This window comes from Callorhinus ursinus, unplaced genomic scaffold (genome assembly GCF_003265705.2).
Source record: "Callorhinus ursinus isolate GAN/ISIS: 27379988/994484 unplaced genomic scaffold, GSC_fseal_2.0 scaffold4, whole genome shotgun sequence".
Lineage (NCBI taxonomy): Eukaryota > Metazoa > Chordata > Mammalia > Carnivora > Otariidae > Callorhinus > Callorhinus ursinus.
Window position 1 is genome coordinate 84557083 of NW_027397066.1, and position 24543 is coordinate 84581625.

A 24543-nucleotide genomic window follows, 5' to 3' on the forward strand; every position below is an offset into this window, starting at 1 on the left:
CTCGCCGTCTCCAGCGCAGGAAGGGTGGGGAACAGAGTAAAATGTTTTCAGGGGAGCCTGGTCCAGCCAGGCGCGCGGGGTCTCCAGGCAGCGCATCTCCCCAGGCGGAGCCGGAGGCTGCGAAAACCGCAGATATCCGGGCGCTGGGCGCGCCGCGGGCTTCCGAAGCTCCGCCTTCCCCGCGCGCGCTTGGAGGCCCCCCGACGGAGGTCTGGCCCCGCCGCGCCGGAGTGATTCCCCGCGCAAGCCCGGGCGGGTACCGGCCCACCGCGGCCCCCTCGCGCGCCCTCCGCTGGGTCCCCGCTCTGGCGGCGCGCGGCCTTCCCAGGAGGGGGAGCCCGGCCGACCACGGGCCCACTTTCCGAGACCTCGGCGCGGCCCGGTGGTGTGGCAGTGGTGTGTTCTGGCCGGGCGGCCGGCCCACGGTGCCAGGACCAGCGTGTCCCCCGGGGAAACTCGCAGCGAGCGCGGACCCCGGCGACGACGAGACCCTGGTGAGGACGCGCAGCGCCGTCTCTTCTGGAGCTAGGAGTGCAGGCCAGACAGCCCGTTACAAGGTTTAACGTTCCCTAAACCAACTTCTACATTTTGGGTTTTAACTCCACCTTTCAAATGTGCTTTTTACAAGTGTCTTCTCAGATGCGGTGGGAAGACAGGATTCTTTGTCTGGGTGACCAATTCGGTGGGATAAAACACTTGTCCTCCCCCCACCTTTTTTATTGCTTCTTTAACACCGAAGCCCTTCTTACCGCATCATTTTAGATTTTAACCTTCCCATCAGCAGTTTCTTTTTTCCTTTAAAACTCTCTTTCTTTCCTGTATATTTCCACCCTCCAAGCGAGTGTGTGTATATGCGCGTGCCCCTTTCGGGGTAATTTTCATTTCCTTCAGGCATAAAAATTGTCTTACCTGTTTTTCACTCCTTGGGCCAGTTTTAATCATTTCAAGCAAGAGGGACAACGTCAAGGAAGTGTCTCCACCAGATAGAAACCACTCATTCTTGTCTCTCAGGCCCTCCTTTGTGAGTAGTATGGATGAACCTACATCCATCCAATAATCTTCAGAGCATCTAAAGTGATTACTGTATTTTCCTACACTGCTCTTCCTCTCCTAAAGCTTGCAGAAATTTCTAGTGGTATCCAGCTTCCTCTTACCCCAGGAATGGAATATATTTTTCCTTTTCTTTTAGCCATATGATCTTCATTGACACATCACCCCATTTGATTAACGTGACTTTGGAGAACATTTAACTTTCTGGTGAGATTTTACCTCAGCTTTTATTGTTTATAATGTTTTATCATCTCTAGTTAGCTAAAAGAACTAACTCTGGGGAAGCCTTTGTTAATGTTAGAATTCATTTTGTGGAATTCATCGTGTGTTTATTTAAAATTCATTTGTCATACACATGCATACATACACGTGCATACTCGCTCACAGCATAAAGTACTTCATAACATACTTGTAAGCTTCAGTGTTCCATCCCTTCTCTTGATGAGAAGTTATAGCATTTTGATTATGATACACCAAAAAAACCAAAAACAACCCCAAGTCATTTGGTCCAACTCCCCAATTCCACAAACCAGAAAACTAAAATCCAAGGTCAGTTGGGTGACTTGGTCTAGGTCACAAAACAAGCTATCTGTGATGCAGTTGTGGACTACCTGGTCCAGAACCCCAAAGCAAATCTTATAATCAATGGACTCTTCAGGAAGGCTAGTCAGTATATTCTTTGCTGTCAATTTTAACTCTTTTTCATCAACCACATAATATTCTTCCTCACATATGTTATCCTTTTATTGTCCATTTCAAAATTTTCCTCGTTAATATGAATTAATATCAATTATAAATTAAGGTTCAAAAAGGAAAGACTAAGAATAAATGCTCATTTATTATCTATATGTAGATCATACCATTTGATCTTTTGAAGTAGCAACAAATAAAAAACAAACATAAAACCCTAAAAGAATAAGAAAAACTTCTTCCTAATAATCTCTTATAGAATGATCATCCACAATTTGCTTAAGCTTTTTCTGTTTTTTTAAAGATTTTATTTGTTTATTTGACAGAGAGGGAGAGAGAGAGCATGAGCAGGGGGAGCAGCAGAGGGGGAAGGAGAAGCAGACTCCTGGCTGAGCAGGCAGCCCGATACGGGGCTCAATCACAGGACCCTGGATCATGACCAGAGCTGAAGGCAGACGCCTAACTGACTGAGCCACCCAGGTGCCCCACTTAAGCTTTTTCATGGAAAACAAAAACAAAAACAAAAACACCCCAACAACGTTGTAACCATTTTTTAATTGAATTATAATTAACATACAATGCTGTATTAAGTTCAGGTGTACAACATATTGATTCAATAATTCTATACATTATTCAGTGCTCACCATGATAAGTGTAGTCACCATACAATGTTATTACAGTACTATTAACTATATTCTCTACGCTGTACTTTTCATCTCTGTGACTTATTTATTTTATAACTGGAAGTTTATATTCCTTAATTCTCTTTTTCTATTTCATCATTCCTTAAAAATTTTATTTTCTTTAATTTTGTTTCCTATTATATGATTCACTTATATTTATTTACCCAGAGACTGTTTCTAAATTTCATGTCCTCTTAGAATTAACCTGAAATTTGGTGAAAAAAAAATCTACGTTTAACTGAAAAAATATCACTCAAATTGCCAATACTGCTAGTTCATTATAAGTTTCTTAGGCCCATGCCAAATGTCATTGGTTATTTTAAGAAAGATTTTTTACTTAAACTAAGAAGACAGCACTTAATTTTGAGTGATAACATCCGTTAAGTATAAACACTTGATGATTGTTTTTCTTTTATATAACAGATCAACAGTATAGTTCCAAATCTAAAGTCCTTTTAATGTAAGTTACTGAAGCTAAATTCCTTCCTACCTTGTGTTCATTTGTAATGGTGTAAAATTTTAAAATTAGTATCCATGTACAGACCAATGCAGAATTGTACAAAATAGTTGAATAATTTGAAATAGAAGTAAAATACAAATTAATACCTTTTTCTTAAAAACTTTCCATTATTCATATTCACATTTTAATTTTATATGCTTGCAAATTGTGGTTTATTTTAAAACTATTCATTTGCAGTGAGTTCATTATCTTTTATGTCATCTCCCTACAATGATTTCAGAAGAGGTTAGAAAGAGATTAACATATTTAAAGAATCTGACTCTCGTGAACAATGACATCATTAAAAGGGGCTTGTTTTCATTAATATGCCACTAACAGGAAAGACATGAGGGGTGAATTTTCTTCATAACCAGGTTCACTGTGGACAGGAGGGGCCTGCCTTCCCAGCAAGGAGATCAAAATCACAAGCTCCAGCCTCCATCAATGATGACAGGATTACCTGTTACATAGGCAGACTGCAGTGATAAACACAAGGAGACAGAACAATTAACCAGGTTTAACACAGGTTGTGTTTCAATTTTCCCCTCACTGAGATAGCTAAACAATGTATTCATGATAATAGGAATACCTCACAAACATTTTAGGAAAATCTGAATTAAATTTTGGATGATTTGAAACAGCTGCATGTTCTTGTGATCTTGAGTCAACTGGCCTCTGGCTAGTGTTTTAGCACAAAAGTCACATTCTAAGCAGGTGTTTGGTCTCAGAGTCGGAAAATTAAGTTTAGTGATATGCAGCCACTCCCTAAATTAGGATAAAGTATAGGCTAAAATAGTACATTTTCATTTTGAAATTCAGAACTATTCTAAAGTAGCTGAGTTTTATGCCATTAATAAATTTTTGAACATCAAGTGTCTGTCATAAAGTGGTCATGTCAATTACCAAACAGATTTTTTTATATAAGATATTGTATATTTAGTTGATTGAAATACATAAGTGTTTCCAGGAGCTGAAGCACCCTAAATGTGTCTTTAAAATTTATATGAATAATAATTATTACATCTGTTAAGCTATGAAAAAATACACTAGTTTCAGATATCCAAATCTGTACTAAACTAAGAGAATTTAAAAAATTACTTTTTTTTCCATAGAATTTTTCATTTTCCAAAGAAATAAAGCTGAAATAATCCTTGTGGTAGGGGTTTAAAAATCTTTTAACTTAAGCGTGAATATTAAATTTGTGTTCTTACTTTTACATTTATGTAAAGCCTGAGACAATGGAAGAGGCAAGAAGGAAAGACATCATAGTATGAGAACAGAAATTTTTAAACTTCAATCTATGAAAACTGATCAAATACAGTAGATAAACTAGGGGGTTATCAGACACTTTACCAAGAAATGACTCCAATTCCTCAAATTTTTTTTTTAAAGCAAGCTTTCTATTACACATATAGGACTCCTCTGGGTTCCTCTAAAAGTCTAAAGGTCTTTCGATTGCACATTTCAAGGCAGAACATTTCCAAACATTTGGAAACCTAAGCTCTGGCTAAACAAGGGCAGTTTAGCTCCTCAGCAGCACCTCCAAATCAAATGAACTCTTCTGTAGATACGGAGTCAGAGAGACCACAAATGCCAATAAACTTGTTCTATTAGTAATTTGTTTAGCAATTCCTGCAGCGACTAACAACTGTTGTTAACAGTCCCGAGAAGTGATAACTTCTATCACTAAAACATTTCAACCACTGTATTTGTCACATTCACCAACTGCCTGGTGTGTACCAAGTTACTGTAAAGAAGAGCTAACGCCATCAGCAGCACACCTGCTCACTTCTGCCTGGGTCCCTTTCTTCCTCTCTTCTCATACACTGCAGTTCCCTGGTCATGTAACATGCAAACACATAAAACAGAGAGGGATGTTCTTGTGCTCTATACCTTATAAATGTAGCTTCTGCTTTTGTAGTTTTGTGCCATTTAAGAATATATACAATAGCCATTAAGGAAGAAACTGGTTACTAAATAGTTGCAAAGTGGAAAGAGATAGAAATGGGAATTTCCATACGTGATAACAAACAAGAATTCATAGAAAAAAAGAGCCAGTAGGATTCTCTTAAACTAAAAATACCAGATGCCAAATCTGTGTCTTCTAGAGACAATTACATCTGTTTAACTCTCTCCCCATTTCACCTGAAGCTCTCATAATTTTGGAGGTTCATTCCTTGACTTCCGTTTAGTCAGGCTTTCCCCAATTATAATATTTGAAAGCAACTGTCTCTCATAAAATTGAGCAATTTAATTTTTTCAATGCTCCATGTCATTTGCTACAAGATTTAGTGACATGTAGCATTGAGTGAGGAAGAGTTGGCGGCTCAGATCACGTGGTCTGTCTTTGAGCAAATTAAATCACAACTTATCCCTATCTTGTAAATGCAACCTCTTAGCATATATATGTTGCAACTCTCTAACATGACATTATTTTGATAAGCAAATCGTGGCCAAATGAGGATAATGAACTCCCTGGGAAGAATAGTGCTTACTTCATCAGAAGCCAAGTACACACACAGCAGGGCTATTTCTTCTGGGGTTGCAAATCTTCCAGTCTTCTGTCTCTTCAGGAAACAGTTTCGTGCCTGGGACAAGAAACCATACCACTTATCAGTAATGTGAGGTGAAGTGTGAACTCCTCAGGAGGTCAAAGACAAGAGGAATCTATAGAGGTTCCAGTGGCGTGCTGCCTTGATTAATCATGTATGATACATGATAATATCATTTATATCATTAATTGTGGACCAAGTAGGACTATGGTGACTTTCAAGGTACTCAAACTATGTGTTATGTTAAACCTACACACACTGTATCAGATCAGTTAAAGAGGAGGGCTTTTTTTTTTTTTAATTTTTGAAACTGATAAAATACACATAATGTGTATTTTATCATCTTAACCATTTTTAAGTGTATAGTTCAGTAGTGTTAAGTACATTCACATTATTGTGCAACAGATCCGTCTAGAACTCTTTTCATCTTGCGAAACGGAAACTCTATACCCATTAACCAATTACTCCCTGTTCTCTCCTCCCCCAGCTCCTGGCAGCCACCCTTCTGTCTGTCTCTATGAATCCGTCTGCTCCAGGTAAGGAAGAGCACACTTTTCAACCAGAAGATTTCAACACAATCTAAAACAGTAGATATACCTCTTCGGGATTTGGTCTGGCTTGTATTCGTTCTTGCAGAGATGGGGTATCAACCGTTCCTGAATCAAAGGGGAACATTCAGCTTGGTTAATTACTCAAACTGAAAAAGACATTGACAGACTTTAAACTTCCTTTCCATATGACACAACCATCAGTGAAATCCTTCTCCGTGACTTTGAATGACAATTTCACCTCCATTTTCTATGATTTTTAAAAATACGGATCTTAATTCCTTGTGACACGAGGCAAGGACTCTGGGTGAATCGCCCAACATTCCCAAGACATATTTTCCTTACAGTACATTGACATGACACTATGGATTTTAAGCACTTTTACATGTATTATCTCAGTTACTCCTCAGAACAACCCTGAGATGTCCATACATTCGTATAAGTACTTCACCAGTACAAGAGCCCAGGATGCCTTAATGATCTCAAAACCATTCTCTGCTGTCAGGTCCACTCAGGATCCTCAGAGGTGGTGCCATGCTTGTTATGGTCCTCAGTAATTTAGATGGTTCTACATTTTCCTCATTATCTTGCCTATTTTCATTGGTTTCAAATTCCTATTTTTAACCACAGTTTCATGTTTCTCATAAAAATATAATTTGAAATTATTTCACTTTAAAAAAAGTAAGACTGATGCTAAAATGTTTAAAATCCCACTTGGTTCAAGCTCCCACAGAGCAAGTTGCCCAGATTTTTTATTAATTTGTCACCTGTGAATTGTCTTTAGACAGCCTTTTTTTGTGGGGGCTGACAGTCCTCTGGGCAACCACATGATACCTGTAAGGTCATAACAGATGATTTTACAGTCGTACCCTCTGGTCCCGAGAGTGCCATCGGGTTGATGTTCACCAGGAAACCATTTCTCAATTTTAGCATCATTTGTCATTTCTCTGGAGAAGGTGGGAGTCTTCAAAGTCAGGAAGTTCTGGCTCCTTTGTGTTTAACACCATTTCTTTAGGTCACCCGTCTCCTCTCACATTTCACCATTAGTGGGCAGCCCTTTCAACACGCAGAGTAGAAAACTGCCTTTACTAGATACCCAGTTCATTAGGAACATTTTCTACCTTCCACATCACTGCAGGCAATAGTGTTGATAAACTTTCTGGAACCACGTAACAAAGATTCCCTTGTACCCAGCTTCCAATAATATTTTCTTTACTTCTCTCACCCACAGCCCCCTAACAGCCCAGGATCCTACCAACAGTATGCTTAAGACACCTAAGCTTTCACTTAACAATATCCTCAAAATCCAGTTTTAAAATACAACTTTGATACCTTCCCACCACTCCAGACAAGTGAGCATCATCTCTTTCATATGGCTGCTATGAATGGCTATTAACTGAAACCACAGAGCAAGCCTATGCTTTCTACTTAATTGCACTGTCCTGGCTCCACTGTGTCCATGGCCCAGACTGACACGGCATGCCCCCGTCTACACAAGCCTGGTGTGGAAGAGTTGTGACTACACCACCATCAGCGCCATCCCAGACACACTCGTCCCTTGTCAGGTTTTCTTCTGTGACTGGCTCTTGAGTCACAGCTAGTTCCTTGTTCCAGACAGTTTGATAATATATTTTCCAATCTTATGAAAAGTCCAGCTGCTAAAAACAACTACATTTTCCAAATCATTTTGCCATTTATTCCACTGGGTAAATGGTACCCCAAATAGCTAGAGTCAGGTGTCACCGGTGGGTATGTTAAAACCCAGTGAAACCGTCTCGTCTATATCCTCTTTTTTCTTGGTGTTACCTAGGTTTACCTTTCTAGTCCAGGAAAAATTAGATAGAACACCTCGGTCATGGAAATTCTGCAGCTTGATGGGTATTCTGTAGTCCTCTTTTAAACTGATCAGTCAGCAAGGGGAGACCACGGTGGAATATATAAAAATCTTGTGTGGAACTTTCCAAATGACACATGATTTTCCCCATCAACTCTTTCTCCAAATTCTGGCATGCACTTTAGGTTTCGAAAAATTCCATGGGTAACTGCAAAATGCTGCTTCTCTCCAACCCCCCAATACCAGTTGTGAACCCCTGAGGGCCACCTTGATCCTGGAAATGTGATATTTAAATCCTTTTCAGACAAGAAGCTAGTGATTCTTCTTATGCTCCCTTTGGGTCAGTGGAACCCAGTGGAAGGGCATATCTACTTCCTAGACATACCCACAGTTATTAAGAAAATAAGTTATTCCTATGAAATAAGTTACAGAATGCTTTTGTTTGGACAGATCGAATGTCCTGTCTACTAAGTTCTGCTTTTCTTCTTTCCTTTCTATGGGAGGTCAGCATACATTTTGGTAAAAAGCCGGATAGAGAAGGAGAGCCTGGGTGGCTCAGTCATTAAGCGTCTGCCTTCAGCTCAGGGAACAATCCCAGGGTCCTGGGATCGAGCCCCGCATCGGGCTCCCTGCTCTGCGGGAAGCCTGCGTCTCCCTCTCCCACTCCCCCTGCTTGTGTTCCCTCTCTCGCTGTCTCTCCCTCTGTCAAATAAATTTATAAACTCTTAAAAAAAAAAAGCCAGATAGAGAATATTTTTCACTTTGAGAACCATTTATTTGGTCAATTACAACTGCTTAACTCTGCTTTGTAGCAGGAGCGCAGTCATAGCCAATATGTATGCAAACTGGGTGCGGATGTGTTAGAGTACGAGTGTCTTTACTACACAGGTGGTGGGCCAGATTTCTCCTGCAGGCCACCGTCTGCTGGTCCTCTTTTGATAGCATCAAGGAGGGTATTAACCCCTCCTTTTTATTTATGGGTCACCCCAGGTGATTGACAAGACTCAGTAGCTCCCTATGTTCTGGGAGGCTGCTTTTACTTTCTTCCTGTGGTCCTATGAGCATGGTCTACTTTTCATCTTTCCCCTGACAAGGGCATCTCTGGTCGGCTTCCTAAACACCAAGCTCTGGCCAGTTATGTGTCTTGGCCACAGGATTTGGAATTGTTCCACACACATGAATACCATTTAAACCCTTTGCACCTGTGGTTCATTCCTAATGACTAAGAATCTCGTTCCCAATCTACTGTTGGACTGTTATCTTTTTTTTTTTTAAGATTTTTATTTATTTGAGAGAGAGTGAGAGAGAGAGTGAGAGAACAAGCACAAGAGGGGGAGGGGCAGAGGGAGAAGCAGGCTCCCCACGGAGCAGGGAGCCCGACCTGGGGCTCGATCCCGGGACCCCGGGATCGTGACCTGAGCCCAAGGCAGACGCTTAACCAACTGAGCCACCCGGGCACCCCTGTTGGACTGTTATCTTAATAAGCATAGACCCTTTTTCATTTGAGCTTTTCCCCAGTGACAGGATCACTATAACGTGGTAAACAAACTTCCGTGGATGGGTAGCTCAGTGGCAGCCCTGTGGAGCCTGCCTCACCTGGACACACGCAGTTGCACCTGATCCCCTGCTGGATGAAGTCTGTGGCCACGGACTTCGTGAGGCCAATCACAGCCGCCTTGGTGGCACTGTACACACATCTGTTCAGGACCCCTGAGGTGAAAGGAAGACTCAACAATCGAAGGAACGAAACCACAGTCTCCTTGAGGAAGGGAGCACAACTGACTGTCCCCAGGAACCGCTGTCTTGCTTCCTGCCATCCCGCCCTTTTTAAAATTTGGTATCAGGTTTTCTCCCTGAAGAGGGCCGGTTTCTGACTGTGGGAAGATAATACCGTTCCTGGCACAACTCAGTCGAGACTGAGGAGAACCCGCACTGAGGTGACGGCAGTGGTCTTAGGTTCTCATTACCGGTGGGCAGAACCCTTGGGCGGATTCCAAAAGAGAATCACGAGAAAGAACAACAGAACAAACACCAGACCAAACAGTGAGGAGGCCTGCGCCCTCTCTTTGCCTTCCTGTCTCGGGCAGGCTCACGGGTGTTCTTGAGAAGGGATGCCACCATGGCAGTAACTTTCACTTGAAGTGCCCAAGTCCATCTGCCGGACTGTGATGTCATTTCCATTTGGCACTGCAGTCCCGGCTCTTGGACTTGACTTGTGTTTAGTGCCCAGATCAGCCGACCTGGGGAAGCACTCCCCCGTATCAGCGGTGCCAGCCCTTTGCACGAACCCGTGTGGTAATACTATCACACTGCAGAAGACGTGCACTTGCCTGATCCTCCCCCTTGCGGACCGTGAGGGGCACATAGTGTTTGATACATCTTTCTTGGCTAATTAAAGGGATTAATATTTCCTTCTTCCGGCCTGATTTTCATGTTCACATCCATTAGAAGGAATACAAGGAAGGGCAAAAGAAACAAATTTACTTTTTACGACTGGTTTACAACGAAGGCAAAAAAGACTGACAGTAAGGATCTTAATACCAATTTTTTAAAAAGTGGTTTTGAAATTATGTGTGGGCTTTATAATCTCTGCTACGCTCATTGCAAAAACCCACAGCTCGTGAAGGTATGGGGGTCTGTGCATCATGATTCCCAGAGGAAGACAGACCTACCTTTGATGCTGGAAGCCACAGATGACATGTTGATAATGTTGCCAGATTTCTGTGCAAGCATCTGCCAAAACAAAACAAATACCAAAAAAAAAAAAAAAAAAGCCACTCTGCTAGATAAGAATGCGACCTCTTTAGAAGATTTGCATTTACTTATGGTTTGCAAAAGCATCTTATTAGCTATTAACATGAAGCGCTGTGAGGCAGTCTTAACAGTCATTACACACTCACTGGCAGGAACATTTCCCAGGAGGATTACTGCCTTCCTTTGGCACAAAAGCATCAGTAAGACCAAGAAGGAACTCTGAGCTAAATGAAAAGTTAATGAACAATAATCATTACTTTGTATTCCTGCTGTTGGAAAAGTCTTACTTTGACACTTTTTTTTTTAAAGATTTTTTTCATTTATTTTTTGACACAGAGAGACACAGTGAGAGCAGGAACACAAGCAGGGGAGTGGGAGAGGGAGAAGCAGGCTTCCCGCTGAGCAGGGAGCCTGATGCGGGGCTTGATCCAGGACCCTGGGATCATGACCTGAGCCGAAGGCAGACACTTAACAGCTGAGCCACCCAGGTGCCCCTGACACATGTTTGTTGAAGACGTACTATGATCAGATACAGTGGTAGGTCCAGGAGTTTGGAAGATAAATGACACACTCCCTGCCTATAGAGAGTTGCCAGCTGACTGGAGGGGTTGACATAACCAGCATCTGGCAACAGCAGAGACCTCCAGATGGGGGTGGGGGGGGGGGGGGGGGGGGGGGGGGGATCAGGGTGGCGGGAAGGGACCAATCCAGGTTGCAGGACACTCAGAGGAGGGTTCCTAAGGAGGAAAGAGGTGGGCTGAGTTTTGAAAACCAAAGTATTAGCCAGAAAAATAGAAAGGTGATTTAAGAAGCAAGAACCACACGTATCGAGGCTGTATCACGGAACTGGGAGGGAGGGGGGATGGGTCTGGTTGGAATGCTAGGCGTGGGAGGAATGAGGCTGCAGAGGCCAATGGGGGCTAAGTTTAGGAATTTGGGCATTACCCTGAAGGCACTGCGGTGGTGACAATGAGGGGTTTAATGCAGAGCAGCGGCATGTTTACATTTGGGGAATACTAAGATTACTTCAGCACCATGTCGAGGAGACCCAATGGAAGCTGACAGAGTGATTTCGGAAAGGACTGATGAAAGCAGAGATGCAGAAATGTCTGTGGGCAACAGGGGTGGAGATGGTTTAGGTAGTAAGTGCAGGACGTGGTAAATGGTTATACGTGCTGAGGCCTGCCTCCCTCATCGAAGAAGTGTTTCCTAAGAACACTTCCCTCAGAATTCCCCCAAAGTGTGAAGGTCTGAAGAGGAGGATCTGTTGCTGTTTTGTCCTCCTACATGGTACACAGTAGGTGGACCATACACTGTGATGAATCAAAATCTCTTGAGGTGCTAGTTCTTTTTTAATTAATTAATTACTTTATTTAGAGAGAGCTTGAGTGGGGGTAGGGGCAGAGGGAGAAGGAGAGAGAGAATCTTAAGTGGACTCCCTGCTGAGCGCAGAGCACTACATGGGACTTGATCTCACAACCCTGAGATCATGACCCGAGCTGAAATCAAGTCGGATGCTTAACTGCGGCATGCAGGCACCCCGAGATGCTAGTTTAAAGTGCAGATTGCTGGGCCCTGCCCCAGACCTAAAGGAATAATATAATGAATAAAAAGGCTGCTAGGAATTAGAAATGTTTTCAGATGAACGTATACTTAAGTATAACATGTATGTGTGTTTTCCAGGGCATGTAGGTAGGTCCGGGGGCATGGAGACCCGTGAATGCTTTGGGGGAAGAAGCAACACCTGAAAAGCACTCCTGCCCGATGGGCACTACCTTCTCATTGAAATCAGGCTAGGAGGATGACCATAAACAAGGCGGGGCTGGTGGACACGGAGAGTGGTAAAGAGTTACAACTGCTGAGAGGAAATGGAAGACCACGACCAGAGAACAGAGGAAGGAAATGCAGGACATGCTGTGCCATGAAAGTCAAGTAAGAAGTTTCTAAAAAGAAAGCGTCTCAACAGTCAGTGTAGAGAGAGAAGTCGCTTCTGCTTCCGTGAGTTGCTCTAGCCGCTTTCAGACCGAGAGGTGCAGGAATGGAGGTGAGTGACTGGTCCAGGGAAGAGGCTGCCAAGATGATAGGTCTCCCTATAGTATTCCCTTCCTTTCTGTTTTGATACTTAGTTACTATTTGCACCCAAGAGCAGAGAGTCTAAAACAACCTAAGGCATTGTGTTGGATGGATTAAAGAGTGCAAGGAGAGGCTGAGGCGACCCAAACCAAGTCAAGGACAGCAGCAGGGGTGAAAATACTGAACCCAACTTGTTTGTCTGTGTGATAAACAGGATCATATGAAATGGGGTCCTCATCAAAAAAGACCAGGAAAATTAGTCAAGGCTTGAAAACAAAGCCTTAACATTATTCTTTCTTATCCAACCTTGCAAATAACCCATTTTTACTTATTTTTAATTTTTTTCCAGTTTTATTGAGCTATCATTCTCATATGTAACCTGTTTTTAATACCTATAGAATACATATACCACAACTGAATATATAAAGATGAGCTATGAAGTAAGTTCAGTCTCTCATCTTCAGAAGTGCAGCAATTCCTCAGGCAAAACTTTAGAATATAGTCACTAGGAGACGCTAGTGCTGCCCCTGACACTGGATCCATCTATTCGGCCAGGTCTGTCTGCTGGTTCTAAAGCCCTGTCCTTGCCTCCTTCCATGAAGTCTTCTCCACACCAGCTCAGTGCCTGCTGGTAGAGTGCGCATGCTCCTCCTGGCTCCCCACGCGATAGCCCTCTCTGGCAAATACGACTTGGCAGGTATAAAGTGAAGTGCCTAGTACGTAGGGATCCTCCATACGACTGATCTCCCAGAAACTCAGGGAGGGGCTAAGAAAGAACTCTGAAAAATTCCCTCTAGCTGTAGATCTAGTTAGTCCTACCCTAACCCAGCTCTTCTGTCCCCACTGAGCTCAGCTCCTAAACCTGGCAGACCTTGGTTTCTTGGGTCTTTGGTGATTCCATGTCTGACCTCTACCTGGACTGACAACCTAGATTCATTTATTCATTCAACAAATACTTGCCAAAGCACCTCTATGTGCTAGAGAATCTTCTAAAATACAGCAAAGGGGAGAAACTTCCACATAGCCGAGACTTCCCTGACTTTGGATTTTGCACTGACCTCTTCTTACAGTATTTTCAACTTGTTCTTTGCCTTTTAACTTAAATTCCAGTCTTGGAATGGTTTTCAGTATGTCTACCCATGAACAAAAATTTCCAAAAGTGTTTCTATGTTCTGACCCCCTGACTTTTCAGATCTGCCTGGGCTGTAAATCCTGGCTTCCCCTGGAAAGTTCTAACCTGGAAACGTGCATCACAGTGAATGAACCCAGAGGATCCCAGACAGGGATCATGTAATTTTTTCACCCTCATTTTAAATAGAATAGAATGCAAGTGCCATCTCCCACGGTGCACAGTGAAGGAGGGGCAGAGTTCAGGCTGTGAAGCCAGAGTCCAGAATCTCAGGTCAGGCTGGTTACTGTCCCTTTCAGAAGTGGCATTGACTCCTTCTGATTGCCCATCCCAGTCATTAATATCTCTTGGGATGTTTTACAAATGGGTGTTACTGGCTCATATGGATTATTGTGAAGATGCTTTAAATCATAGGTAAACTCACTAATTTGCAAGTTAGTGTTTGATATTTCAGAAGTTAACGCTTACTGACAAGTTTAAATTTCAGCTGCACTGGACCATATCCCACCCTTGCTGCCTTAGGTCACATTTGTAGAGCATTCCAGACATGAAGTAGGCTGGTTATGCACACATGACAGCTTACCTCCTGTGACCTAGGCTTTCTCCTTTTACCAGAGCCTCTGCTTCTCTCCCATATCCTAGGATCAGTCTTCAAAAAAAATAATTCAAGTCCCAAATAACATAGATTCTCATGAACTCCAAATAAGCAGAAAAAGTGAGATTTTATTAAAAAAATTTGCTAGTTTAACATCCCATGGACCCACTGAGAAATCCTTTCTAGGTGCTAAACAAGCAGATTAAAACAAATTCCTTTGTTTCCAAGTCAGGTTTTCCTAATTTTCCTTTTAATGTTCATCTTGACATTAGGTTGAATGTTTAGAGCAAAGCATCGGTCCTGCCTTGCCATTAGAAAGCTCTTCTCTGTGCTGGGTTGGCAGCTTTCGGTATGTCCGTCATCTAATCTGGCTGGGATGGAAGAGAAGAATGCTCCTCTGCATTTCACTAGGGTTCAGTTGACAACCTTGGACTGAGCTAATTCTATACTCAGTCAACCCCTTCCATTGTCTGAGCTTGTGCTGTCTGCTTACTATTGGCTTGTCAGTTCATTTGAACTCAATGTTTCTCATATTTACACTCCCCTCTCCCCAGAACACCTAGTGTGGGCTTTATATCAAAAGGCATTTAATGCTTGTTTGTAAAATAAAATGAAAAACATTGATGAGCTGTGTGAAGGCTGTGGAATTCCAGGGTAGCAGACTCAGGAGGAATGCTCTCTCTTGAGCATACACTGGCTCTCACCTCTCTGGTACCTGTGTGGCTCAGCTAAAAACAAGGGGCGTATCAGGGAACAGAAAAGCAATGGGGGTAGGTCTATCTTGAGAGCATGTGCCTAGATACTGAAATTCAAGAAGGGGCCCAACTTCCAGGGTTCAGATCCTACTCTAACCACTTGATAGTTATGTGGGCTTGGGCAAGTGACCTCACCTCCCGGTTTTATCCTCTCTACAGTGGATGTGATAAAGTAGTACCTACGTCATCACATTCCTCTGGTTCTGCATGCCTCCTTGCTGTCCCTCTCCCTGGCACCCTCTTCCGAATATACCTGAATGGCTAGCTCCCTCATTTCACTTGGACCTCTATGAAAATTCCAGCTTCTCAGTGAGGCCCTCCTGGACTTTACTGATATCCTAGCTTCTTTTTCTTTGTAGTACTTCTAATCACTCCCCAAGTTATGTCTCATTACCCATTATCCTGTCTCCTCAAAAATGGGATCTGCCTTACAGAAGGGACTTTGTTTAGTTTTCTGATATGTCTTCTGCACCTAGAATGAGGGAGACCTGCAAATAGTGCTTAATATTTCCTGACTATTTCTTAACTGGAAGGTTAAATGAGTTAATTTATATTAAATGCCTTGAAATAAATATTCAGTACAGGTTTGTCATTATGTTAGCTACTGTCACTCTTCGGCACATGTGAGGACCCTTTCTTGGTGCCCAGTGCGGAGACCTACTTATCCAGTGGTACTTATCCTGTGGTGGCAGTCCTTACTTTAGGAAGAAATGCCTTGATCATCAAGTACATGCTGCGGACATTGAGATTCATCGAGAAGTCCCAGTCTTTCTCCTCGCAGTCCAGGATGGTTCCGTGATGGACAAAACTGGAAGAGGGATTGACCAGTGGGGAAAAATGATCATTTAAGAAGATTTGTATTCCATTTCCTTACCATTTTTTTATTGTCACATAATGAGACCATTGACCCTTCTCTTATGAAGATTTTAACAATTCGGAATATCACTTAGTACATTAGGTTAATGAGTATCCAACAACTTAAGCTAAATACATTTATTTGAAAACAACATCCTTCTGTTAAAAGAGAAAGGCAAAAGTCTGGGGCCACCCAACATAAGAATCTCGGCAGGAACTGCACAGGAAATGTCAAAAACAAACGTGAGACTAGGACGCCCGCCCTGACTCCTATTTCAGGAGCTATAGTGCCCTCCAGTGGCACAGATTTAACTGTTTTCAAAGAGAAATAAAATCAAATTGCAAGGAAAACCACTGTCTCCACATTGCAGGGTAGCAAAGTAGTATCTCTATCATACGGTTCTAACATACTGAGTAAACAGAGCAGAACAAAACAAAACTCTTCAAGCAGCCTTCACTCCTTGTCAAGTCACACTTGTAAATAACATGCTCATCCTTCGTATGACAGCAAGAACCACATGCTCTACTTCTATATCGCTTATGTTGCTGAAAGTTTAATGTAAAGATGTTCAAAAACTATTTTTCCTAACTGATTTTTTTTTGGTCATGGCTCTCAGTATATTCTCATATAAGGGATGAGCAGTTTATAAAATAGATTGCCATATATTGTTGCTTTAATTTAATTTCCACACCATGTAACATATGACAAACTATAGACGGATTTTTTTTTTTTTTTTTTTTTTTTTTTTGAAAAATGATTAGGAAGAAAAACAAAAATATATTAGAAGGCTCTGGAATTTTTCTATCAATGCAGCAGTACAAATATAACATTCCATAAGAAAAGGGGAATGTCACTTAGTTCCTGTGTAAACGTCCATTGTGCTCACCTCTACTGAGCTGCTCCTGAGTAGGGAAACTGCTAGCACTACCTGTCGTCTGTGTGGTGGGTCCAGTTCCAGTCTCCCCACATTCGTACCTGATTCGGCACATTGGGTACCACCCCAGTAAGTTCAATTTAGCCACTCTCTTTGCGCTCTCTACAGAAGTGCAACACGCAGACTTCTTTTGCTGGGTGGGGCTCATTGTCCCGATAAGAAACCCTGGGCTTGGGAGGTGTGTGGAGGACTGGCTAGAATGTTGTGCCAAAAAAATGGGGAACACCTGCATTTCCATAGGCTGAGTTTCTGGTAAATATGCTTTGTTTTAAAGACATCTACTGGAAAACAGTTTTTCATTTTATTTTATGTCTTAGTGGAGCATCTACAACCAGTCCATTGGTGGGAGCCGTTACCAGCCTTAAGAAGAGCAACAGGTCTGGATTACTACCAGTTCTCTTGAGTAGACCATAATTTCCCTTAGGACTCAAGCCCGTGTCCACTTCTATGGCTTTCTCACCTGCTGAATCTTGGAATAAAAATTCTGTCTAAACTCTAGCTGTATTTCCTAAGAAATGTATAATGGTTCATGATGAATAATTTTGCCATATTATCAAAAGTGATTAAATAAGTCATAGAAAACTTTCTGTAAGGACAGTGAAATTAAAAAGTATGAATTACCCAGCAACATTAAAGAGAACATCAAGTCTCTCGATTTCATTGGCAAACTGGTCAATTTGTTTCTTCTTTGTGACGTCAAGGGTCCGAATTTGAATACCTGAAAAATAAAACAAAGGACATGATTTACCTTTAACTCATAAAATGTTTAGCCTTGAAGATTTAGCTGTTCTGAAATGTGAAGACTGTAATATTAGTCTAGTCAGGCTTCATAGGATTGTTGGCCATTAGTAGGGGTCTTAGAAATCTTAAGAATCTTATTAGTAAAAATCTTCAGGTCCTCCCTATCTTGAGCTCTGTATCAGATGCCTCTGAGTAAGCCAGCAGTAAGACGGGCAAGTGGGTCCTCTCCAGCGTTTCCTTTCCCCAGAGGTTGAATCACTGCTACAGTGACGCTGAATTCTGTCTGAGGTGCGGTGAGCTAAGAGATTGTTTCTATTTGTGCCCTTTACTTTTATTTACTAGAAATGACTTTGTTGGTCATGGGTACCATCACTTACGTCTGGACTAAACTGCAAGAAGAAACGAGAGGCCAGGGGCACCTGGGTCGCTCAGTCGTTAAGCGTCTGCCTTCAGCTCAGGTCATGATCCCAGGGTCCTGGGATCGAGCCCCGCATCAGGCTCCCTGCTCAGTGGGAAGCCTGCTCCTCCCTCTCCCACTCCCCCTGCTTGTGTTCCCTCTCTCGCTGCGTCTCTCTGTCAAATAAATAAATAAAATCTTAAAAAAAAAAAAAAAAAGAAACAAGAGGCCAGAAGAAGAGATGAAAACACTGACCATGAGAGATCTGGTGTGGGATCTGAGAGAGACACGCTGTACTAGCTACTAAAAAAAAAAAACAAAAAAAACCCCTAAACCAACAAATAGGCTTTTTGGTCATTTGTATGATTTTAAAAATATATGGTTTATTTTATTCTTCCCTTTTGGATATAGAAAAGAAAGATTATAAATGAAGAAGGGGAAGACTAAAATTGAGTTTCAGAAGAACTTCCTTTGCTTTGTGCTTTTCTAGGACAGCAGCTTCCCTTAGACTTGTTGAAATAACTCCACATGGTCTAATTCAGTTAACTAATTCAGTGAACTCAGTTTTTCATGTAGCCAGTTCTATTTTGCCAAAACGGTTAACTTTCAAATGAGTTCTATGTCCTGATTTCTTTCGAGTAACGCCAATCGAAACCCTCTGATGTTGGAATTAAGGTTTAGTGGGGTGCAGTGAGGGACAATATGCACCCAAACAAGTTAATCTCTTACAGTTTCTGATCATGATATATGATTTAAGGCTGAGCTGTCTCCAGTATGAGCATTTGAAATGCAGCTAGTCTGAACTGAAATGTGCTGGAACTGTAAAGTACACGTGCATTTCAAAGATTTGGTATAAGAAATGTAAAATATTCCATTTTTTATACCGTGTATGTTAAATTTTTTTTACTGTGTAAATTTTTTTAATACTGTGTATGTTAAAATTGTAATATTTTAGATGTATTGATTAAATATATTATTAAAATTAATGTCACCTGTGTCTTTTTACTTATTAAATGTAGCCACTAGAAAATTTACAATTATACATGTGGCTCACATGTTTCTGTTGGACAGTGTTTCCCTCACAGAGAGGCACTCAAGTGGAAAGTCATCGTTAAAAGTTAAAGATAAGGGGTGCCTGGGTGGCTCAGTTGGTTAAGCATCTGCCTTTGGCTCAGGTCATGACCCCAGGGTCCTGGGATATAGCCCCAAATCGGGCTCCCTGCTCAGTGGGGAGCCTGCTTTTCCCTCTGCCTCTCCCGTTGCTTGTGTGCTCTCGTTCTCTGAGAAATAAATAAAAGCATAAAAAAAAAAGTTAACAAAACAGGGGCGCTTGCTTGACTGGCTCAGTTGGTAGAGCGTGCAACTCTTGACCTCTGGGTCATTAGTTCAAGTTCTACCTTGGGCTAGAGCATACTTAAAAACAAAAAGTTAACAAAAACTGTTAAATTTTCACATGTAATTTTGTAACTGAGGACTGAATCCTTTAACATGTTACATAAATAAAATATTTCAGGTATACATCTTAGAATGTTTATACATTTAAATATATAGATTTTTGTCTGTAGGTTTGCACAATATAGATTTGATATCAGAGAATCAGGTTCTAAAGAGAAGGCCAGTGGAACTGAGTGGGTAAGGAATTTTCTTTCAGCATCTGAGCACTATTGCTTTATAATACTTTGCAGAGTCTGAATCCCAAGTTCACACTGCCAACTTGCTTACCGGGGTACTCTTCCAGTTCCTGAAGTTTGGACTCATTGATATCCGTGGCGATGACTTTGGCACCTTCTCTTGCAAAAGCCTGGGAGACACAATATACAAGTAAATCCTTTGTTTATTTGATTTGATTCCATTCTCATTAATGGAAAGTCAGTTAGCCTTTCCCCCTTTATCTTATTTTCACTTTTTCCCTATAAAATAGATGGAATTTCAAGCTCTCTACTCTCACTTCACCCTTCCCATTGTTATTATTTTTATCATTAGGACAACGTAACATACATTGCGCTTGTCATCTAACCTTGTCCCTTTAAGCATTATCAAATAAAATCGTGTTTTTAAAATCTAGGACTCTGTTACTGATACCTCTCAAAATACTGTTCTGTGATGTGATAGCCTGTATTTCTCGTTTCTGAGCAAGTTCTTATTTTCCACTTCTTATATTCCAAATAATAAAAGAAAATGGGTTATTTCAACACTTTTTCTCCTCAGAGTATACTACTGTTTTCATAAATGTCAAATACTTTTATTAAAGTCAATACTTTAAATGCATTAATTAGCTAAGGTGGGGGTTATAATGTGCAAGAAGTTGGTATAAATTAGAAGGTAAAGGTAACCCGATAGTCTTGTAACTCTAGAGTCCTCTACCTGAACTGATGTAATTTCAGAAATCTATGCGTTCCCATAGGGCCCGTGCAGTAAATATAGTGCAGAGAAACTGAGGCAGAGGACTACCTCTCTCAGAGTCAGAGGTTATCAGTGATGTCACATAATAAACATGGGAGGTGTTCATGCCTTCGTCTTTTCCCCGGGGGTCAGGGATAGCGACTTTTCTTTTTGTAACTTAAGACAACAGAAGCACAAGATAAACAAGAAAAAAAAAAAGTAGAGCAGAATTAAATGACCATGGGATCTGCCCACATAGTTCAATACCTCAAAGTTAGTAGGCAAACCACAGATAACAACTTACTAAGGCAGCTGCCCGGCCAATCCCCTGAGCGGCAGCTGTCAGCACGATGACCTTCCCATCAAGTCGACCCATAATGGAACCTGCGGCTTAAGCTACAGACGCGTGTTGAATGGCTGAGCACCTGGTCCTGTGCAGCGATGTCTAGAATGAACAGTTCAGTGAACTCTTTAAGAACTTAATGACAGCATTTCTGTACAAATCGTCCCATCATCTGAATTCTCCAAAAATGCTGACTCCAGATACCTAGCTCGGTATTATCAGAAACATTTAGCACAACCCACTGAAGTGATATATTGGACTTTAATCCACCAATTGGTTTCTTGAGTACTTAGAGAAGACAGCATCTGATACTAACGGAGCAGGGGCGGGAGTCCTTCCCCTCGCTACCACCACCGTTCTCCCCACTGTCCCTATACAAACTGCTATAGCATTGTATGTGCCCTTACTAGTGGGGGCTGCTTCTTGATTTCTCTGCTGTAAACTTTTGTTGGGGTTTGCACTATCGATTATCTATGGCTTTTCCTTGTCACTGGGATGATTTCATGGTTGGCCTCAGAGAGTCATTGAACAAAAGAGCTGGAAAATCAAATCACGTTCAGTACTCCCATTTTATAGATGAGAAAAGTGATCTGACTTGCTCAAGGTCACAGACCCAGTTAATGATGGAGCCAGAACTAAGCTCAGGCCTCCTGACTCCTTTGCTATGTGACATTTCACCACACAATGCTGCTGATCCTCTCTTAAAGTTTCAGCGTGCTACCAGCAGTAATTTTCAGAATGGAGGACTGAGGAATTCTGACCTAGGGAAAATAAGATATGCATAAGATATTTGGTTCTTGGACCGTAGATCGCAGGATGAGAGGGAATGGCTAATGATGAGGTTGGGGGTAGTTAAGAGTCAAATGATGATCAACTGAGGCCATCTTCAAGGAACTGAGTACATTTTCTCACCCCACTGTTCTTAATGGGTGCCTCTGATCTCACAAGTCACACAATGGCTGCTTTGTCCCAAGGCATCACATCCCCATTCCAGGCAAAAAAAGAAAAAGAAAAAGGTGGTGGTGGGAGATAAAAGCGAGAAGGCTTCCAGAGTGTCCTCACTTTCTTTGAGAAGCAAGCCCTCCTCAGAAATTCCAGTCTTCATTTCACAGGCCAGCTCTAGCAGCAGGGGCTAGAATTTGAGGTTTTGTTTTCTAGCCTCTATGATAGAAAAGCTGGGGGAGGGGCGTAGCGAGCCCACTACTTGGTACATGTACAGATAACCTACACAATCACCCTGTTCAATTACCTGCCTGATAAAGTCCAGGTAGCTCGCTAGTCTTGCCTAGAGGACTCACATGATCTAGTCCATTCTGTTGGAACCTATCTCTGTTCTCCCCAGCCAACCTTGGCTTTTTGCTGTAACCAAGCCTCCGCGCTTTATCTAAGCTGGGAATGCTGAGGGGCTGGTTACACCTGTGGGCAATGGGCACCAAAGGACTGATGGAAAGAGTGTGACAGAATCAGACACGTATTTCAGGAAGATCACTGTGGAGCAGTCCCGGGCGGGGGTGGGGAGTGGGTGGTTTCCTGGGGAGGGTGTGCTGTGGCCTCAAGGGCCTCCCGTGAAATTGCAGGGAGGGAGGGGATGGAGAGGGGAGCGGGACGAGCGCAGCGTTTCAGACAGGAGGCCGGGCCTGGACACCAGTGCACTACCTTCAAAGGGATGATGTGGTCTGTGCCGTGTCTCGAGGCTGTGAATTCAAACCTAGGCCTCGGATTGCAGGTCCAAGAGAAGACCTCGTGGGTCGCGCTGTTCCTGCGGTCTCGGGCGGGCGCCCTCTAGGTCCGCACGCGGCCGCGCTGGCTGTGCGCTGAGGCCGGTGCGTGAGTTCGCATCCACGCGAAGGCAGACCCGCTTTGCGGGACACAAGAGACCCTGCGGACCCTCCGGCCACCGCCCAGCCCAGCCGGCGGCCCTCGCTCCCAGCCCTACGGTGGCTGGGGCCTCCCTCGGGGGGTCCGACGGTCGGTTCTCTCATTTCCTCTCGTATCAGCATTTTCTCTAGTACACGCGTGCACGCCTTAACTCTGTGTTGGAGTTTTGCTTCTCAGAGGGCCCCACTAACAAGCGGCTCCAGGGACCTGCTTACAGCTTCACCGATGATGTTCTCGGAGAAAGGCTGCATTTGTTATGCGCCCCGGAGGCTGAACTTTCACAGTGCCCGACCTCCTCTGATGCCAGGGAGTTGCACCGTTTTTTTTTTCTTTTTTTTTTCTTTCTTCTTACACGAGTGATACATTTTCACTCTAAACACGTAAAGAGTTGAGAGATATGTATGCTTCAGAAAGTAAGAGACTCCAATACCCGCCCCCCCATCTTGGGCATGGTGTATTAAAAAGTTATTATTTTGCCCCCCTGTCATTGCCGGTTTTAGGTGCATGGCACGGGAGGCACGTACCAAGGTTTTCCCTAGGATTCACTGACACCGGAGAGGCGCTTACTGAACAACTGCTCAAGCACAGAGCAGCCGCTTCGCTCACTCTGAAATCTCTTCCTCGCTGGTCTTGTCTTTCCGGGGCCAAATTTGAGGGCCAAAGCCTTACTGTTGGAATAAACTACACTATCAAACTAAAATGAATTTATTTGGGAAAATGAGGGCAAACGTGACCTGAAATGGTAAAATGAGGCAACTCTCAACAAATGCAACGTGAAAACCACACTGAAAAACTTACAAATACCAGAGTTTCAAACTTGTTAAAAACACACCCTTATCTTGATCTAACTGCTGAGATTAATCTTGAAAGAGGTACCTTGCAGAACAGAGCAAATCTAAACCTCCCCCTGTCCCAGTCTGAAGTGTCATTTAAAAAAATATTAGGAAAACTTACTTTAGAGCAGCAAGTGGATGTCGTCCACCAGATCCCTGGGCGAGCAACAAACTCGAGACCTTTGTACAGAAACAAGTCAGGCGCTTAATAATGCATGTCGGGATTTGTAGTTTCCTTCAGTTTTAAGAAAAGGAGGCGCACATTTATACACTATATATGTGTGTGTGCTGCCATCTAGTGGAACTCAGGTAGAACGGCTGACTCCAAGGAGAAGGTGAAAAAAGGAAAAGCACCTTACAGCTTACTTAGGATAGGGAAATCATTTCCTTCACTTTAATCCAAGTCTTTCTTTGTTGTTTGTCCGTGCCTGCTATGTGCTGTTCTAAGATATTAAAAATTTAATGAGTCAGAAACATCACATAGAAGACAGCAGGGCAATAAAATAGAAGGACCTCAGTCATTTAAGATAGTGGAGGCTTCCTTCCTGCCCCTTCATCAAGATTGTTTTGAGGGAGAGAAATAAAAATTTCCTTGTGTTTAAGGTAAAGTTATGGTTGTTTTGTCACACTCCGTCTCTTCTAACACTTGTTCATATTTAGTGCCAGAGTGCAGGCATCCTGGGTACACTGAGGGGCAGGGTCCGGGTAGCACTCTGAACTTCATAGTGTGGAGGCTTGAAAGGGAACGTGTTGGGTAAGAGCAACAGATAAAGTCTGGTCGAAGAGAACAGAGATAATAGACTACGTCTAGGACTAGGTCATGTGTGCCGGGCTTAGTAAGTCATACTGTAGCAGGTGTATAATTGAACAGAGTGATTGTGTAGGTTATTTTGTGCATGTACTATCTACGTTGGTTCATTCAACATCCACCTACCTCACTTTCCCCTGCCTTTTATTTTATAAAGGTCAGAAAACAAAACTCTCATATTCCTAGCCTCCTTTGCTGCTAGAGCTGGC

The 24543-nt window shown here is 42.6% G+C and overlaps 2 protein-coding genes and 1 long non-coding RNA gene across 8 annotated transcripts in view; 1 reads left to right on the plus strand and 2 right to left on the minus strand.

Annotated features, from left to right (window-relative positions):
- SLC9B2 (solute carrier family 9 member B2) overlaps positions 1–183 on the minus strand; it is a 49159-nt gene extending 48976 nt beyond the window's left edge. For 2 of the 3 annotated variants that reach the window (XM_025873530.2, XM_073892054.1), the window contains exon 1: positions 1–182. The gene's annotated coding sequence lies outside the window, so the exon portion shown is untranslated. The other variant, XM_025873536.2, reaches the window with a different exon arrangement.
- LOC112825532 (uncharacterized) lies at positions 123–18418 on the plus strand. Of its 3 annotated transcripts, XR_012378000.1 has the most exons (5): positions 123–494; positions 5962–6010; positions 9375–12654; positions 16780–17021; positions 17270–18418. It is a non-coding gene; the product is annotated as an uncharacterized lncRNA (long non-coding RNA). The 3 variants fall into 3 exon arrangements; XR_012377999.1 differs by lacking the exon at positions 16780–17021; XR_012377998.1 differs by lacking the exon at positions 123–494 and adding an exon at positions 2070–2220 and having other exon boundaries at positions 16780–18418.
- Positions 2277–23741, minus strand: BDH2 (3-hydroxybutyrate dehydrogenase 2). 2 transcript variants are annotated; one of them, XM_025873564.2, is made up of 10 exons: positions 23648–23741; positions 20777–20917; positions 19813–19891; positions 17574–17670; positions 15862–15970; positions 10529–10589; positions 9453–9566; positions 6072–6130; positions 5418–5510; positions 2277–3398 (listed from the first exon to the last, which is right to left on the minus strand). In XM_025873564.2, exons 2-10 carry the CDS (start codon positions 20846–20848, stop codon positions 3345–3347), a joined length of 738 nt encoding a protein of 245 aa, XP_025729349.1. In that variant the 5' UTR covers positions 20849–20917; positions 23648–23741; the 3' UTR covers positions 2277–3344. The 2 variants fall into 2 exon arrangements, with proteins under 2 accessions (XP_025729349.1, XP_025729350.1); XM_025873565.2 differs by lacking the exon at positions 9453–9566.
- Between the last annotated feature and the right edge of the window lie 802 nt (positions 23742–24543).